This window comes from Electrona antarctica (assembly GCF_951216825.1).
Source record: "Electrona antarctica genome assembly, chromosome: 9".
NCBI classification, from domain to species: Eukaryota; Metazoa; Chordata; class Actinopteri; order Myctophiformes; family Myctophidae; genus Electrona; species Electrona antarctica.
The window spans coordinates 46,151,879-46,170,869 of NC_136790.1; the positions used below are offsets into that span (position 1 = coordinate 46,151,879).

The 18,991-nt window shown below is 43.0% G+C and overlaps 2 protein-coding genes across 2 annotated transcripts; both read left to right on the forward strand.

Annotated features, from left to right (window-relative positions):
* Window positions 1–6,357: 6,357 nt before the first annotated feature.
* Window positions 6,358–6,784, forward strand: LOC306929341 (large ribosomal subunit protein eL28-like; the record flags this gene model as incomplete). Its single annotated transcript, XM_079509787.1, has 1 exon — window positions 6,358–6,784. The coding sequence occupies exon 1, from the start codon at window positions 6,368–6,370 to the stop codon at window positions 6,782–6,784; it is 417 nt and encodes a 138-aa protein (XP_079365913.1). The 5' UTR covers window positions 6,358–6,367.
* Window positions 6,785–7,646: 862 nt separating this feature from the next.
* LOC306930019 (adenylosuccinate lyase-like) lies at window positions 7,647–8,809 on the forward strand (the record flags this gene model as incomplete). Its single annotated transcript, XM_079510758.1, has 1 exon — window positions 7,647–8,809. The coding sequence occupies exon 1, from the start codon at window positions 7,661–7,663 to the stop codon at window positions 8,807–8,809; it is 1,149 nt and encodes a 382-aa protein (XP_079366884.1). The 5' UTR covers window positions 7,647–7,660.
* Between the last annotated feature and the right edge of the window lie 10,182 nt (window positions 8,810–18,991).

Genomic DNA, 18,991 nt, shown 5'->3' on the forward strand with positions numbered 1-18,991 from the left:
AGCGCGCTCTCGCTCTCCGCCGCACGCCACCAGAGCACGCTCCAGATCCAGGTCTGCGTCAAAGGTCGAGCACCAAGCGGACCCGCCCAGCGCCGACACATCATCATCACTGGAACTCTTCAATACGTTCTTCAGCGTGGTCATCGCCGCTCAGATGAAGGTCGTGGCTGAGCGCACAAAGCGTCGTGCCGAGCAGGCGCTCTGTCGGACGTACATGTCGCAGGAGTTCTTCGATCTGTTTCGTGGCAACGTCTTCGATGGGGCCGCGAGGAGGACGTCTGACGTGTGGACGACGCCCACCGCCGCCCCGCTGCGACGGGAGCGATCGCGCTCCCCTCCGCGCATCGCCACGGAGTGAAGACATTCCTGGAAGTCCAGCCGCAAACTGACTAAAGCGACGCGACCGTGGAGGATCCACTGAAGAGAGAGAGAGAGAGAGAGAGAGACATTTATTTACTCAAGTCCTGAATTTATTTAAGTACAATTGTGAGACTTTACTTGAGTGTTTACATTTTTTGTATACTTTATTCTTCTACTCCGTCACATCTCAGAGGCAAATATTGTCCTTTTTTTTTACTCTGCTGATTACTAGACACCTTATACGGCTGTTAGCCAAATAGCCGATCTACAAGCCTACAGATCTGATCTACATGCCTACAGATCTGATCTACAATCCTACAGATCTGATCTACAAGCCTACAGATCTGCATTGAAGAAGATCTTGAATATTTATATTTATATTTATACACATAAGTGCCTTCTGCCTTCTTGCACATTTACCTCTGCTGCTAAAGACACCATACCTGCCGTTTGAAGAGTTATTCCTGTAATTATGTTTTTGCTTTCATTATTCAGTGTTATTTTATTATTACTATTATATTGTATTGCTGTTGTTGTAGCAGAACATCCCAGAACAAACTGGGATGTGCATAACGTTGTCCTGCTTTACAGCAGAACATATCTGCTCATTTTGAACATTTTAGAAGAATCTACTTCCGATTTAGATTCAGCATTTGTAGAATCGGCCTTAATGGATTACTTGAACCCCAGTCAAAAAATAGCAGATCTACAAAGTGCTGTGATGCATTGTGAGCCTTTAGTGTAGACGGAACAACACTGTCCAAGTACACTTATAACTCAGGTCTTTTTTTAACTAAGAATAGTGAGTTTTATGAGTTTTATCAGATTAGTATTTTTACGTCATTCCATCCAGTATTATAATTGTACTTTTATTATCTTGTTATATTGCGTTCAGTTTACTAAAACCGTCTCGACCCTTTGGTGGTTAGGGCTTATTTTGATTTTTTTTTTAATGTTTTTTTTTGGCTTTCGCCTTTATTTTATATATTTTTTATGGAGGGACAGGAAATGGGGAGAGAGATGGGGGAGTGTCATGCAGTAAATGCCGTCGGGATCGGGAGTCGAACCCGCGGCACACTGCCAGACTGGATTACCAGCCAAGGTGCCTGGACCGCTGAGCCACGGCCCAGGCCCTTATTTTGAACCTGTATGAATATGAATGAATAATCATGATTATGACTATCTTTGGACACGTCGCTTTTTTAAACGTTTTTTGTCGTTTTGATGATTTCAGAAAAAAATACAAAAGCCAAAAAATATTGTTTTCTATTGTTATCTGTGTGGTGTGAATAAAATGAGAAATTTTAATTCCATGTGTTGTTTATCCATCGACTTTAATGTCTCATATTAATAACTACTACATTCTGATATTATCCAAGGTTAATAACTACAACATTCTGATATTATCCAAGGTTGTCCTAAAACAATGTGAGAAAGAAAGTATATTAAATTACATGGTTGAGGTTTTATGAAAGACGGAAATCTCACAAATCAAACTTTTAACTTTAACTGGTCCTTGAGTTGGTTCCAGGTGGTCCCCAGTTGTTGGTAACCTACAATTTACAATGTATTAATTTATCAGACGCTCTTAATCCAGAGTGATTTACATTAAGCAAGAACAAAAAAGCATGGGGATACATCACATACATAAAAAGCATTTATCATGAAACATGCGTAAGCTAAGAACGTAACAGTGGAATATCTATATAATGAAACTATACATAAATACTATACTATGCTGTACATATGTACTATGAAGTGCTATGACTACATACAATGCAATTATAGTGCTGTCTAGTGTCTACATAACATGTTATAAGTCTGTATAAAATGCTATCCGACAGACATATACAGTAAGCAGATAGAAAGAGGATAATGAACCTTTTCGTACAGCTCAGGGGTGGGCAACTTTGACGATGGAGACGGCCACTATATTTCCCAGAGGAGTGAGTGTGCAAAAATAGCCGATCACAAGCTCAAAAGCGCGACGCGTTTTGATCCTGTAGATCGGCTATTTGAATTGAAATCCTGAATATTTTTTCAATTTTTGAATTGTAATGCTGAAAATGTAACATTTTTAATTTCAATTTCCTAACTTTAATACATTGGACATAAAAAACACAATAACATTTTAATACTACTCATTTAGACTGAAGTTAATTAAAGAGGGCCATGTTTGGAATTGTAACCTGAGGTAACATGAGGGACACATTAAGTGAAGGTGGGGGCCGCATATGGTACAGCTGGTGAGTTTGACTTGTTTAACACAATCAGATAGCTGGAGGTTTATGTTTGGATGAATGGGCTGTCAATGGGAAGTTGGACCTAGTTAGCACCTTGCTGGCAAGATGGCCGCCTTGTGCATAAAGTCAATTGGCTCTGGGGCAGACACATAATTAGCCCCAATGGTGAGTAAATCAACGGAGGCTTGTCATGTCAGCTGTCAATCACTCAACTCAGTGAAAGCCAATGAAAGACGATTTGGGCTTTAAAAAAATCAGCCCATTTTGACCTATTTTGTTTTTCTTGTAACTATTTGATGAGGGAGGGCGAAATCCATTTGACCGATGTGGCGGTCGGTAAGTCCGACGGTCGGTAGTCAGACGCGGCTGTCGGTAAGTCCGATGGTCGGTCGGTAAGTCCGACGGTCGGTCGGTAAGTCCGACGGTCGGTCAGTCGGCCATTCCTCAACCGTTTAGGACGGGGGTGGGCTTGTTGGAATCGTGCCACCCCCTGGGGCGTTTTTGGGGGTCTCAAGGTTCGAGGACCCCTGGGGACCCCCCCAGGGACCCCCACATGGTAACTGTCATTTCTCAACCGTTTTGGACGGGGGTTGGCTCGTTGGAATCGTGTCGCCTCTCTGGGCGCGTTTCGCCTTACAATGCTGCTATTGACCTACTGTAATGGAACATCCATTAAAGAGATTAATGTATCCAAAAGTCAAAGATCTTTTTGTGCACAGTTGCATTCAGGGACCTTACCATTAGAAACTTTCATTGGTACTCCCGAGGAGGACTTCATTTGTTCATTTGTTCATTTGTTCATTTGTTCAGCCCCGCAGGGGCGAGGCTTCCCGGGGTTTTTCCTTACTGGGTGGGGTTTTTCCTTGACTGACTTAGGCGTGTTATACTGAAGTAGACTCTAGAAAATCATTCCAGCAGCCAGCTTGTAGCATGCCTCGTTAGGCAATAGACTTTCAATCCATACCTCCTGTGTTGAGTGGGTTTGAATTCTGCTCATATCATTTTTGTGTCCACCGCAAACACTTTTTTGCGGATAAAGTTTGCTTTGGTCTGACACGTGCTTGCGGTTATGTTTAGGTTTGGGGTTTGGGGCAGGGTTAGTAATCGTGGGAAAACGACCGGATTAAGGTTGGTGAGGGGTCCGTTAAAAATGACACGATTAAGGTTGGTGAGGGGTCCGTTAAAACGACTGGATTAAGGTTGGTGAGGGGTCCGTTAAAACGACTGGATTAAGGTTGGTGAGGGGTCCGTTAAAACGACTGGATTAAGGTTGGTAAGGGGTCCGTTAAAATGACCGGATTAAGGTTGGTGAGGGGTCCGTTAAAACGACCGGATTAAGGTTGGTGAGGGGTCCGTTAAAACGACTGGATTAAGGTTGGTGAGGGGTCGGTTAAAACGACTGGATTAAGGTTGGTGAGGGGTCCGTTTGTGGATTTGTGTGGTGCCACTCAAAGTGACTGTTAGATCAATTCTGATATGTTGTTTACACGTCATGTCAAGTTGGCCACTCCATCATATTCTGTTGGTCAACACAGATAGAACTTTGGCCCAGACCGTGTTCCATATAGGTCATATTTTGTCATCTCCCATATCATCATTTTACTCTTAACCTACTGCCTGTTTACTCCGGGTTGTTCTTCTTATCATCATAAATGTCATGTCATCCATGTTTATGGCCAAAATATGTTTTCATCTGTCCCATTTAATATCTTATGGAAGTCTCCATACTGTCTGCCTGTAGCCACAAAATTCACCATACTGTAGTGTGCTGTTTTGATTTTAGTTTACATGCAGCTGCTTCGATATCAGTGTGGCCTTGGGGCCTAGTGAGAAGGAGCGTTTCTCTCTGTCGAAAGTTCACAGTGCAGGGAAAGTTATCAACAGGTTGCCTGGCAACGCCAGCGTCCACGCTCTCCCGGCTTGAGGCGACATCAATGATACCAGTCTCATCATCCATGTGCTGGTCCAATGAGTGCTCGACAACCAGCACCACCGTGGGATATTGCGGATATGAACTATCTCAAGCCAATGAACCTTTTATCAACAACTGACGTCAGATGCACTATTAATGCCAGTAACATACTGTGAAGAGTTAGGTTCAGTTCGGATCCATATTGGAACAATTGAATACCATGTACCATGTAGCACATTCTCTATGTACATTGACTTTATTACCTACTAAAGATTACAGTTAAAACCTTAAACTTCCTCTCAGAACTTTATTTCGTCTGTCTCCAAATCATCTTTAAAGGGATAGTTCAGATTTTTTTAACTTAAGTTGTATGAAATACTTGCCATTAATATAGTGGTTGCAACTGTATTAATTGATTGCCCGAGTCACATGGTGGGAGTTCTGCTCTGGTTTTGGTCAATATTAAGTAGTTCCGGTCATTTTGTGGGGGGCACTGGGGCCACGCAGTAAAAGTAAATGAATCTACAAAACGAAAGTAATTTGTATTGTTGACCTATTTCTAAAATATTAGCGCGACTTTCGTTCAACTTTGACCCCTCTATCACATGGAACTATATTTTGGGCGTAGTGATATGGACACAAAAAACATAGTTCTGTGTGATAGAGGGGTAAAAAAAGAACGGAAGTTGCACTAATATTTTAGAAATAGGTCAACAATACAAATGACGTTAGTTTTGTGGATTAATTTACTTTTACTGCGTGGCCCCCAGTGCCCCCCACAAAATGACCGGAACTACTTGATATTTCACCAAAACCAGAGCAGAACCCCCACCACAGGACTCGGGCAATCAATTAATACAGTTGCAACCACTATATTAATGGCAAGTATTTCATACAACTTAAGTTCAAAAAATCTGAACTATCCCTTTAAGGTATCTTTCTATTTTTATGGTACAGTGATTTAAAGCACTAATCACTCGTTTTTAAGGTAAATACAGCACAGTATTTGGTCTCCCTGCTGGGTTATTGAAGGTATATATTTACAGTCCTTTCTAATTAACATTACAAAATAGATATCATTTATTTTTATCTATTAGTGACTACTGGGTTGGTCTTGCTGGATGCATGTTCCAACCCCTAGTATGTCTGTCAGAAGCTGTTGAGGGGTGATTTCACCCGCGTGCGTCTTAATGGCACGCCTGCATTGCTGCAGGAACTGTTGTGCCACACACTCCTCACGTTCCTAGTCTCTCCCCTGTGCCATTGAGACAAGTATATACGTCCTAGGGATAAAATGTGTTAATGACGGTAAAGCATACCTTCTCTTGAAATATCGCTTATTTAGGTAAATGTGCAAGAGGTTTCTTGACTGATATTCTTCCCTGTGTTTATTGTCTATTGAGTGTTTTTTAGGTCTTGTATCATGTTTTATGATCATGTTTTATTCGTATTGGAGCTTCCGAGAGCTTCTGGAATCTAGGAAACTCCATACATGGAGATACTGACATGACTCACATGTTGGCTTCCCTCCTGGAAGACAGTCCTTATATGGATCTAACCGAACTGGGCATGATAGACTATATTTGGGCATGATCGGCAGTGACGTGACTGCCAACACTATAAAAGTGAATTAAAAAAAAAAAACTTTCTTTGTCGTCTCTGCCAGTGTGAGTTCGCAAGACTAAATAGACTGTGAAGACTTGTCTTTTACTTGCCTTTCTCTTCACATCACCGCAGGCCTCAAACCGGTTTGACAGGTAAGTGTTTTAAATCTTAATAACGGCCCTGGCGACACTGGGCCACAAGAATTGGCTCCACTCGGTTTGCGGTTTCGGAAAAGGTTTCGTCCAAGATGTCGGCTCATCTGCAGTGGATGGTGATCAGGAACTGCTCCAGCTACCTGCTCAATAGGAACGGACAGACCTACAGCACTGAAGCCAACAACTTGAAGTCCAAGAACTCCTTCCGCTTCAATGGACTGGTGCACGAGCAGACCGTTGGAGTGCAGCCTGCAGCCGATGGCGAGGGCATCGTCGTCGTGTTGAAGAAACACGCAGGTCTGCGCAAACCGGGAAAGCAATATGAGAAGATCGCGATCGACAAGAACTCCCGTGCCGCCCTGTGCAGCGTCAGGCACGTCGTCAGCAACAACAAGTACAGGGAGGACCTGCGCATGGCTGCTCTGCGTCGTGCCAGTGCCATCCTGAAGAGCCAGAAGCCCGTTGTGGGGAAGAGGAAGAAGAAGCGCACCAGGGCTACAAAGAGCTAGGGCATTCACTTCTAGTCATTTTTACTAGTCGACTAGTTGTTTAACTACCTATTATGTAAAAGAAAAAAAAATATATATATATATATACATATATATATATATACAAGTGAAGTGGCCCTTTAACAGAAATCCAATCCAGGAAAATCAACAAATGGAAATAAGTTCTCATAGCGTGCGCGTGCGTGTGTGTAGACCTTCCGTTTTTTTCTGGTGCCACGTAAACGGTAGACAGCGTGACGTCAGCGTGACGTCAGCGTGACATCAGGGTGACGTCAGGGTGCACACATCCGCCTTGAGTGCTGGCGCTTTGGCATGGGGGGGTCAGATCAACATGGAATGAATTCTGTACTGGCCATATACGGAGCATGTCTTGAGTGTATAAGGGTTTGATGAGGTCAGATCAACATGTGGAATGTCAGAACAGGTCAGCTCCATATATAGAGATCTAAGGGTGGTAGCGGGGACATTCTCTTGAGAGTACAGGGTTTGATGAGGGCCGGGCCTTAATTTTCGGGCCTGTTGAGAACTCTAGTTTTCGCCGGCTGACGGGCGCACTAATATCTTCGGGGCAGGCCCGTCTAGAGTTTGAATGGACAGGTATCAGTCAAAAGGGAGACATCGAATAGGAAGGATGGATGGGGCAGGATCAACATATGGAATGTCAGAACAGGTTCTGACATATATCCATATATGGATGGAGATCTAAGGGTTTGAGGTTTGAGGTCAGATGTGGAGTTGCTGGCCAATATTGATGACATCAGGGATCTCCATATATGGGCTTAATTGCGACAGCAAATCGCATTTACTATGACATCAGATATATACAAATATAGGAGAATCTGGATTTCACCTTCCATTCTCCTGACCACCCAAACCATGGAGGGATCCGACAAATTCACGATGTATCGCTCCCCGCTGGTGTCCAGATACGCCAGTAAGGAAATGGCCTACAACTTCAGCGACAAGAAGAAATTCACAGCCTGGAGGAGGTTGTGGATCTATCTGGCCAAAGCTGAGAAGGCTCTGGGTCTGCCCATCAGCGATGCACAGATAGTGGAGATGGAGAGCCACGCGGACGACATCGACTTCGCCATGGCGGCCGAGGAGGAGCGGAGGCTGCGGCACGACGTGATGGCCCACGTGCGCACCTTCGCCCACTGCTGCCCCACCGCGGCTCCCATCATCCACCTGGGGGCCACCTCCTGCTACGTCGGCGACAACACCGATCTGACTACGCTGCGCGACGGGTTCGACATTCTGCTGCCCAAGCTGGCCAGAGTGATCGACCGACTGGCGAACTTTGCGGAGAAATACGCGGATCTCCCGACTCTCGGGTTCACACACTACCAGCCGGCTCAGTTGACCACGGTGGGCAAGCACGCCTGCCTTTGGCTACAGGACCTCGCCATGGACCTGAGGAACCTTCAGAGGGCCCGCAAAGACCTGCGTTGTCGGGGGGTCAAGGGGACCATCGCCACACAGGCCAGCTTCCTGCAGCTCTTCCAGGGGGACCACGACAAGGTCGAAGAACTTGACAGATTGGTGACGGAGATGGCCGGCTTCAAGAAATCGTACCTGGTGACGGGACAGACGTACAGCCGTGAGGTGGACGTTGATTCTCTGTCCACTCTGGCCATCCTGGGAGCCACCTTCCATAAGATCTGCACCGACATCCGCCTGCTGGCCAACCTGAAAGAGATCGAGGAGCCCTTTGAGAAAGAGCAGATTGGATCCAGCGCCATGCCCTACAAGAGGAACCCCATGCGTGCAGAGCGCTGCTGTAGTTTGGCCCGTCACCTGGTGGCACTGTTGGCCGACCCGTTGCAGACGGCCTCGGTCCAGTGGCTGGAGAGAACGCTGGACGACAGCGCCAACAGGAGGATTTCCCTGCCGGAGTCCTTCCTGACGGCGGACATCATCCTGAGCACATTGCAGAACATCACAGAGGGCCTGGTGGTCTATCCCAAGGTGATCGAGAGACGCATCTGCCAGGAGCTGCCCTTCATGGCCACACTCTGTGTGTGACAGAGTAGATGTAATGTCCTGTGTTCTGGGGTTTTTATCAGGCTTAAAGTTTCAGGCTTTCAGCCATTAAAATGCAAAATGTAGGTCTACAGAAATTGCATGCACGGTAACAGGTACGGTCGCCCCTTTTCCATCTCGCCCCACTACTCTACCTAGCTGTAAATAAACATAATTCATGTTGGTGATTATATAAAAGGTATCATCATATTAATTTATCATTGTTAAAGGGGAATACATTTTACTATGTCATTAATATACCTTATCGAAGGTATATTAATGACATAGTAAAATGTTGAACAGCACTTTGGGTGACCTGGTCATTTTAAATGTACTTTATAAATATAATTTGTGTTGAGTTTATTTAAGATGCAATACAGTGATCTATACACACAGTACAGTGGTCAATTGATTGGGTCTATAGATGCGTACTGCATATAATGGTATTGTATGTGGTGCAGTGGTTTATAGATACAGTACAAATGTCTATAGATGCAGTACAGTGGTCTACTTACAGTACAGTGGTCTTGTGCAGCTATAGATGCAGTACAGCGGTCTATACAGTACAGTGGTATATAGATGCAGAACAGTGGTCTCATGCAGCTATAGATAAGGTACAGTGGTCTCATACAGCTATAGAAACAGTACTGTGGTCTCATACAGCTATATAAACAGTACAGTGGTCTCATACAGCTATAGATAAGGTACAGTGGTCTCATACAGCTATAGAAACAGTACAGTGGTCTCATGCAGCTATAGATAAGGTACACAGTGGTCTCATACAGCTATAGAAACAGTACAGTGGTCTCATGCAGCTATAGATAAGGTACAGTGGTCTCATACAGCTATAGAAACAGTACAGTGGTCTCATACAGCTATAGAAACAGTACAGTGGTCTCATGCAGCTATAGATAAGGTACAGTGGTCTCATACAGCTATAGAAACAGTACAGTGGTCTCATACAGCTATAGAAACAGTACAGTGGTCTCATACAGCTATAGAAACAGTACAGTGGTCTCATGCAGCTATAGATAAGGTAAAGTGGTCTCATACAGCTATAGATACAGTACAGTGGTCTCATACAGCTATAGAAACAGTACAGTGGTCTCATACAGCTATAGATACAGTAAATTTGTCTCCTTTTTGAGTGGTGTAAACCACTCCTACAACTGGCTTTGTTAGTGCAGAAAAAATGAGCATGGTTGCTATGTTCACCCTGTTCACCTGGGTATGATTTCCTACACCTGGCTTTGTTAGTGCAGAAAAAATGAGCATGGTTGCTATGTTCACCCGGGTGTGATTTCATTACGTCAGACATGATTTCATTACGTCAGACAGGCCTTACACCACTCAGTTCACACGGGTGTGATTTTTTCAATAGGCGGAAATAACACATTTGTACTGCACGTATAAAACTGCATGGTTCTTGCCCAAAACTGCATGAGATTGGCATAAATGTGGCATGTCTGTACAGGGGAGGCTTGTAGGTATCCATGTAACCCATTTACATTCACATATATTGAAGTGACAGCTAAAGTTGACAGATAAGAACTTATGAAAAATGGCTATTGCTGTTTTTCACCCACCAAAATGTAGTCAAACTTTGAATCAATTAGGTATTTACCCCCCTTCCCGACCAGGTGGCAAGGTCCCATTGGAAACCTGAGGTTGTCTAGAATCAAATGGTATCTCTATCTTTGGTCTATCTCTAAATTTGAGCGTTCCACAGTCTCCGAAAGACAGCCTCTCCAGTGTTCCAGATAGCATTTCCGCAGGTCTCAGGGGTAATAAAATAAAACATTGAAAAAAAACACACTTATGGTAAGCTTTGTTCTTGGGATCATCAAAATCTGGATAGTAGAGGTCTAGAAAAAAGAATGAAGGGGGTGCGCGTGGACCCCTTCTGGAGCCTCTACTAGTTGTGAATGAGGTCTGTAGTACCCACCCTCACTACGTGTCCTGCAGTGACGAATATGTGCCTTTAGATGGCAGGATGGGTCTTTGTAGTGAAATCTAAAGGCTTACTTGGGCTATGCCTACATAACAATTTGGCTAATATGAATGTAGCACTTTTCAGTATGCACACAGCAGAATGTGTAAGTACTGTATGTACTTAAGTACAATTTTGAGGTATTTTATACTTCACTTGAGTATTTCCAATTTCCAGTACTTTTACTTCTACTCCCCACTACAAACTTTAAATAGATTTTGATTACCAGTAAGACGCCTGAGGACCTCGCCAAGGTGCACGCATCCGCCTGGGTGACTGCAGGGCGAGCTCTGGCGCTTTGGAATGGGGTGTCAGATCAACATATGGAATGAATGAACAAGCTGCGATGCGATGCATTGTCAGCTTATTGTCAGGACGTATGTAGGCCTACTTGTAACAGGGTATTTCTACATGGCAGACTGGATGGTCACCAGAGATTTCGACCCAGGACAACTCGCCCAACCGCAAATTCGAGTCCGTTCGACCCGTTTTTACCGGGTCGAATTATCTTTACTTTACTTTACTTTATTTGTTTATTTAGACAGGACAGAGCATATTAATGAACGTCACATGAACGTAAATACACCGGGATTAAAAGTTAGTATTTGTTTGCATTATAAACACATTGGAATGTTCACTTTTCTGATGAAATGTATTTAACATACTTTAATTAGCTTATTTCCTATATGGCCACAACAGATAAACTGACCTGAGGATAATTTGGAGGTAACCACCACACCAGTATGCAAATCACGGAGGAATAAGGAGGACAAGGAGACATCAGTCATCATCTCAACCCATTCACTTTGAACTGGGGAATATTTATTACAATCTTACATCCATCAGTGTTTGAGGTGATCAAAAGGAAATTAGGAATGTGATCGTTGATGGCCTGTGTTTCTCTGCATATAGCTGCATTCTATATACAGTTTTAACATTAAAGGGAGATCCATCTCAATGACCGTCATACTCTGCTATGGGGATGAGGATGGTGGCTGCTAGCCTTAGGAATGTGATCGTTGATGGCCTGTGTCTCTGTGTTTCTCTGCATATAGCTGCATTCTATATACAGTTTTAACATTAAAGGGAGATCCATCTCAATGACTGTGCTTGAATAAGGTGGTATTCTTTCTCACACTTAATTGGAGGCGGAGGTGGGGCACTGTTTTAGTTTATTTGATCAACTCACAGTACAAGCACACATTTATACAATCTTACATCCATCAGTGTTTGAGGTGATCAAAAGGAAATAGGCAGAAGCTAAAAGCTTATGATAGCCTATCCTCCTTAAACATGATTAAGGACACGGTCATATGCTGTGTACATATTCACCTTGTAAACAAAATGTAAGTAAGATGAAATATGCAATATAAATGAAATCCCAATTATAATATTTGCATCTCATATATGATGCCTAATTCTCCATATTCAAGATTTAAGATGGGGAACATATACAGTTGGAGGGGGGTACAGCATTGTGTAAACAGAGCTATGTTACATTGTGTCGTTCTATATGGGAGAATAAAATGAGTGCAAGAATAATTGTCAGACAACACAGAGCTGCTGCTAATGTGTAGACTGAACGTCACTTTATGACTGAATGACAAAATAATCATTTCCATAACACATACAAATAATATAGTGTATTCAAATCACAGCATACAATCAATAAAGGCATTACCATTATAGCTATAACTTTTCTTATATATCATACTTTTATACTTCATGTGATTATTCACAAAACCCCACTAGCAAAAAACGTCATACTCTGCTATGGGGATGAGGATGGTGGCTGCTAGCCTTAGGAATGTGATCGTTGATGGCCTGTCTCTCTGTGTCTCTGTGGGTGGCTCCCTTTAGCCTCCATTAGCCTCCATTAGCTTTGTAATTGTTTGGTAAATAAAAACACCAACACAATAATTGTTTGGTAAATCAATGTACATATTATTATTATTATGTCTCTGTCTCTCTCTCTCTCTCTATGTCTCTCTCTGTCTCTCTCTCTCGCGGTCCGGGTCGAAAAGTCAGGTCCAAGCGGGTCGAGAGCGGGTCGAATGGTCCGGGTCGAATCGTCCTGGGTCGAAATCTCTGGTGACCGACTGGATCTACGTCTGATTTAAGCCGTTATCGCCTGGCCTGGTTCAAACTTGTGCTCAGAGCTAGGGGTGTAATTGTGACTACACACCTGCTGTGAATCGGGTGAATGTGTGCAGGGTAAATCTGACTAAATCAGCTATAGGCTAATTATACTCAAGACACATACTCACTCAGTCATTAAGTGCTTTTATTTGACTTTTATGGTGGTTTCCTTGTGGCTATCTACCACATGCTATGTAATGGTAATGGTAGTGGTAATGGTAATGGTAATGTAATGGTAGATAGATAGTCATGTGGTCATGGTAAACAAAGATAACTTTTATCCTTAAATCCTTGGCTGTTGGCTGTCCTAACCATGAGCATTGTTTGGTGATGGGACCGAGGGCCTGCTCTCTCATGTGTCAAAATGCTATCTCTGTTTACCTTTCTGGCCATTGTATAGACTATAGAGGGTAAATAGAGTGGAAAAGTGAGTTTAACATTTATTAATGCAATTAAAGTGTCATTTAATGCAATCAAATAGGACTTTTGTGTTTGGATGTACTGTATGGGCTGTCATGGCCAGAAAGTAGTTTTTTTGCCACTCAGTAGGTGTAGTTGATGATGTCACACTCACACGCGGCGTAGTTAAGTTAGAGGACATTCTTACGATAACACAGTTACGGTATAAGCAATATAATAATATATTTTTGGCTTCCAGTCCACAATTAATTGACAGCATCATTGTGTCTTACTCTGTCCACTTAATAGGTATAACATACAATACATGTATAGAGTCCAGTGTAGAGTGTGGTCTTAGCGGTGGACTAAAACTTTATTTTGTCTCCTCTTGGTGGTTTGGTGTATCTGTGGTATGAATCGTGACACTGTACATACGATATCTAAACAACAAGCCATAACAAAAGCACAACAAAATGAACACAATACATGCCATAGATAGAGGATTTCCCATTACCACATGTTTTGTCTCGTTGTCAGTACGGTTGTCTTGATTCATCTTTGGGGACGTCGATGTCTGTATTCTGTGTAAGACAATAATTCATAGCACTGGAATTGAATTAATTGAGCCATTTGTAACTCTGAGAGCGAACAAATTGAACCAAATGGAGCCATAAGGTCCATTTGGTTACATGTGCATTACATGTACATTTGGTTACACATGCTCTCAGAGTTCAATTAACTGTGTATGATTCTATCTGGAATGACAGATAGCTGACAGTTGCTGCTGGCTGCATGTGCTGTGCTGCTGGCTGAAGGAAGGCCTGCATGAACCCGGTGGTGCTGTGTGGTCTGGTCTGGGGACTTGGGTGAAACTTCCTCAGCCATTGTTTGGCTCCTGACAGCTGGGGGGGAAGTGGCTACATGCACGCCAGCCAGCCAGGCAGCTGCAGCTGCAGCTTAGAGCCACGTCGGAGCCAATGTTCTTCTAAATCTTTCAGCAGCCGTTGCCCTATTCATGGAGGCTTTAATGAGTGGAATCACCATGTGCTCCATGCGTCTCCATCGTGAACGTGATGAAGACACATACTGTAGGCTACTGTCAGTCAGTCAGACAGACAGACAGACAGACAGACAGTTCTGCTGTCAAGACATACTGTAGGCTGCTGTCAGTCAGACAGACAGACAGACTGTCAGTTCTGCTGTCAAGCAAAGCCTGTGCTGAAGCTTAACGCTTCATAACATACCATCAACCGGTGTGTTTGTTTGTCGCTGAATAGTACGGAGTTTTTCCGGTTCATCTTCATTTATTCTGAATGTACGTACGGTGAGTCTCTTAATGCTCAGCAATCGATTCTGTGGTGCCTTTGCAACTACTGTAGATCCAGTTGCCTTTCTTGTCTCCACCAGGCCGAAGGCATCCGTCCGGCGTCCGTCCGTTACCAGCTAATCTCCGGCACCGTTAACCCGGTCGATGCCAAACTTTGCACACACACTCCCTGGATGCCAACGATGAACCACATTTTCCCGAATGGCCTGTTATAGCGCCACCAGGAGTCTGACTTTTGTAAAACACATTTTTTTATATAGATTTTGTCCAAACATCCCGCAAATCGTTACATAGCATCTCTATAGTCATGTGCTCAAGACGGATCTGTCCGATATTTCATATTCCATCCTAATTGGCTAACATTGGCTTTCAAAGTATGCAGGATTGGCCCGTTTTGAACAAAAAGCCTCAATTCATGAATGCAGCGTGCAATTTCCGTGAAATCTTTCATGCACTTTCCTGAGGAATATATCCCATCCTTTTCACACTGGCCTGTTATAGCTCCACCAACAGGTGGATTTTTGCAAAACACATTTTTGGAACAAAATGCCTCAAATCATCCAATTGCCATCAAAGACGTAAGAACAAATTGCACCCTTTTCACATTGGCCTATTATAGCGCCACCAGGAGGCAACAACCTGACCTAGCCTGGTGGAGACCTGTGCCCCGAGGGGCACTTTTTCTATAGTTGTAGCTGAAATGAGATGTATTCATGTGTTTTTTGTCTGGTAGATAGATAGATATAGATAGATCTTTATTGTCATTGCAACAAGTACAATGCAATTAAAAGTGCCAACCGATCAGTGCATCATAAACTAGAAAATCTATAAAAGCTACTACAACTAGAACTTAACACACACATAACCGTACTTCATGTTATTGCACAAATCCCTATTGCACATGACATATATAATAATTGCACAGTACGCCTGGTCTTTCAGTGTTCCCTCTGTGGTTCACTGCTATGCAAAATAAATAAACTAAATGACTGTATTGTGTGTGTGGTTGTTTGTTTGTCGGTGATATCCTCATTGATAATTGTGAAATTGAAATGTAGGAGAATGAACTCTGAGGATGTCGCTGTGTATATAATATGTCTTTGACAATATGGGTAAGGACTCCAAGATGAAAGTGCTTATAAATGTAACTTAAAGTTAATGCTGTGAGGTCTTGAGTGTAGGTATACTGCATGCAGCTGCAGTGCATGTGGTGGCTAAATCATCAACACCACAAACATAATCAGTTTTAAACACCTTTGTTCATGACAAAATGCAGACAAAATATTCCCCCTCGTGTACATCTTATAGTTGTATATGTATACACCAGTGAAGGCAGACACTATATTATCTTTCATAACAGCACTTTGAAAGTTCCAGGGAGAATAATGTTACAAGACACACAAGCCAAAAGCTCTCTCTCTCTCTCTCTGCCTCTCTCTGCCTCTCTGTCTTGCTCTCTTGCACTCTCCTTTCCTCAAGTAAACTAATGCTCAGATGATTTATTCATTTTCCCTTCCCCATTTCATTGCTTTTGGAATCTGGGGTTGGACCGTTGGAGCTCCTTCTCTCCTGATCTCTCCTCTTCCTCTCCTCCTGGCGTTCCATCTGGGACGCATCAGAGACATTAAATCGAATATTAAACTACAGAGATACCTACCTTCATTTGCATGGAACCAGGTCACAGAGTGCAATATTGAACTCTGTCAGGTCACGGGTTTTGCTGTTTTCTTGTTTCTTCTGCCGTATATGACTGAAGGGTGATGGCGTGATGCATGCACAGCACACAGCTGCAAGCTTACAAACTATATAAAATATGATGTTGGGCAACATTTAGGTCACAGACTATAGTCAGGCATGCGTGATGCCTTGGTGTGTAGACGCATCATAGAGGTGGAAGATGGAATAAATACACAGCGTTGCTCACACGTCAAATCTATATTTGTGAGATAGCCAGGGAGAGAGAACCTCTTCCTTCTGTGGATAACACAGTATTGTGTCCGGGTCACACAGACAAAAAAAACCTTAATTCTGAACCACTTCCTGATTGGTTAGTCATTTCGATGGGTTTTTTTCGACCAATGACAAAGCTTCTAGGAACATCTTTGAATGCAGATTGTGGCGGCGCTAGATGTGTCACAGAGACTACATTTTTGTTGGGAGCGTTTTACTCATTGCTGGCTGTCTGAATACCAAAAAATAAATTAAAAAAAGGTCATTAAAATGTTGACATATTATTGCTTATAGCAGCTTCAAGTTGTTAACTGTTTTGACGTTGAAGAATTGAGTGAATTTTCTGGGAAGTCAGATTATAAACGTGCACTTTATTCCGTCCATGATAGATTATGAGGAGAGTACACGATGTGGAACTGCTGTGGGCTATTTGTTGTTGCATTCCATATGGTTTACCGCTGTGTCGTCTCTGTACAGTAATGAGGAGATCGTCTATATCCGTGGCGTTATAATGGGGCCCATTTTGCTGCCACTTGTGCACTCCTGTGCCCTGGAGGAATTGAATTTGACTTTATTACAATGAATAATGTACTTTGTAGTTTTTGTCTCCATATTTTCAGGTCACGGGATTTGCTGTTTTCTTGTTTCTTCTGCCGTATATGACTGAAGGGTGATGGCGTGATGCATGCACAGCACACAGCTGCAAGCTTACAAACTATATAAAATATTATGTTGGGCAACATTTAGGTCACAGACTATAGTCAGGCATGCGTGATGCCTTGGTGTGTAGACGCTCAGAATAAAACAGAACAGCGCACATCCTCCGATCTTGGTGCTGAGCCATGACTGTTAAACAGAAGCAAAGGCTCGCAACTCACTTTTGTAATGCTCCAAGTATTTATAGAGGGTATGCGCATGCATAAAGTGAATGGCAAATCGAGTGGCAAAGTGAGTGGCAAAGTGAGTTTAGCGTCGTTTAACGTCATTTAATGTAATCATATTCGACTTTTCTGTGTGGATGTATGGGCTGTCAAGGCCAGAAAGTAGTTTTTTGGCACTCAGTAGGTGTTCCCGCATAACTTCCTGGTTTGATGATGATGTCACGCGCATACCCTCTATTCACAATCACAGTAGGCAGGACATACAACGTTTCGAACGGTATTGGACTTTTTCAAGTATATAATTGAAAAATACCGGTCCTGTCTGCAGTGATTGTGAATAAATACTGTACTTGGAGTTGGAGCATTACAAAAGTGAGTTGCGAGCCTTTGCTTTTCTTCTTGGTGTGTATGTAGACGCATCATATAGTGGAAGATGGAATAAATACACAACGTTGCTCTCATGTCAAAATCTATATTTGTGAGACAGCCAGGGAGAGAGAACCTCTTCCTTCTGTGGATAACAAAGTATTGCGTCCGGGTCACGCAGACAAAAGCCTCCAGATTTCAGGTGCTTCCTCTTGGCCCACAATGAAGATGATCTGGCCGCTGACCCCAGGGCTGATTCCCAGTGGTGGAAAAAGTAACTATAAGTAGATGTACTTAAAGCTGCTATGAGCAATAATATGTCAACATTTTAATAACCTTTTGTTTTTTGTTTGGTATTCAGACAGCCAGCAATGGGTAGAACGCTCCCAACAAAAATGTAGTCTCTGTGACACATATAGGGGCCGCAATCTGCATTCAAAGATGTTCCTAGAAGCTTTGTCATTGATCGAAAAAAAACCTGGTCGCAATGAATAACCAATCAGGAAGTAGACAGGCAAATCGACCAATGACAAAGCTTCTAGGAAAATCTTTGATTGCAGATTGTGGCCCCTAGATGTGTCACAGAGACATTTTGGGAGCGTTCTACCCATTGCTGGCTGTCTGAATACCAAAAAAAAGGTCATTAAAATGTTGATGACAAATCATGACAACAAACACAATATTTTGGACCAAACAAATAATTACAAAGAAGAAAAACAACAACAAAAAGTGTTGTAACCTGACGTTTTCTTCTTCTTTCTAATTATTTGTTCGGCCCGAAAAATTGTGTTTGTTGTCATGATTTGTCACAACTCGAGTTGGCTTTGTACGAGGCTTAAAAGGTCTTTAAATAAATACTTTTTGAAATGTCTAAAATGAACGGGGAATCATTTCCTGGGCCCTGGTAGGGGGCGGGACGGCGATGCTCTATTCTGCCAGAAGGGAGAGTCTTGGCTCTCTCGGGCAGAGGTCCAAATCAGACCGGAGCGATATGCAGCCGTATGCGGCCGCTAGAGGATCAACGCGAGACTGATGACATATTGAAACTGTGCCACAGCGCAAATGTAAACACAACCTAAAAGGACTACAACTCGAAATTATTATGGAGATATCAGATTTTTGTCCCGGAGAGA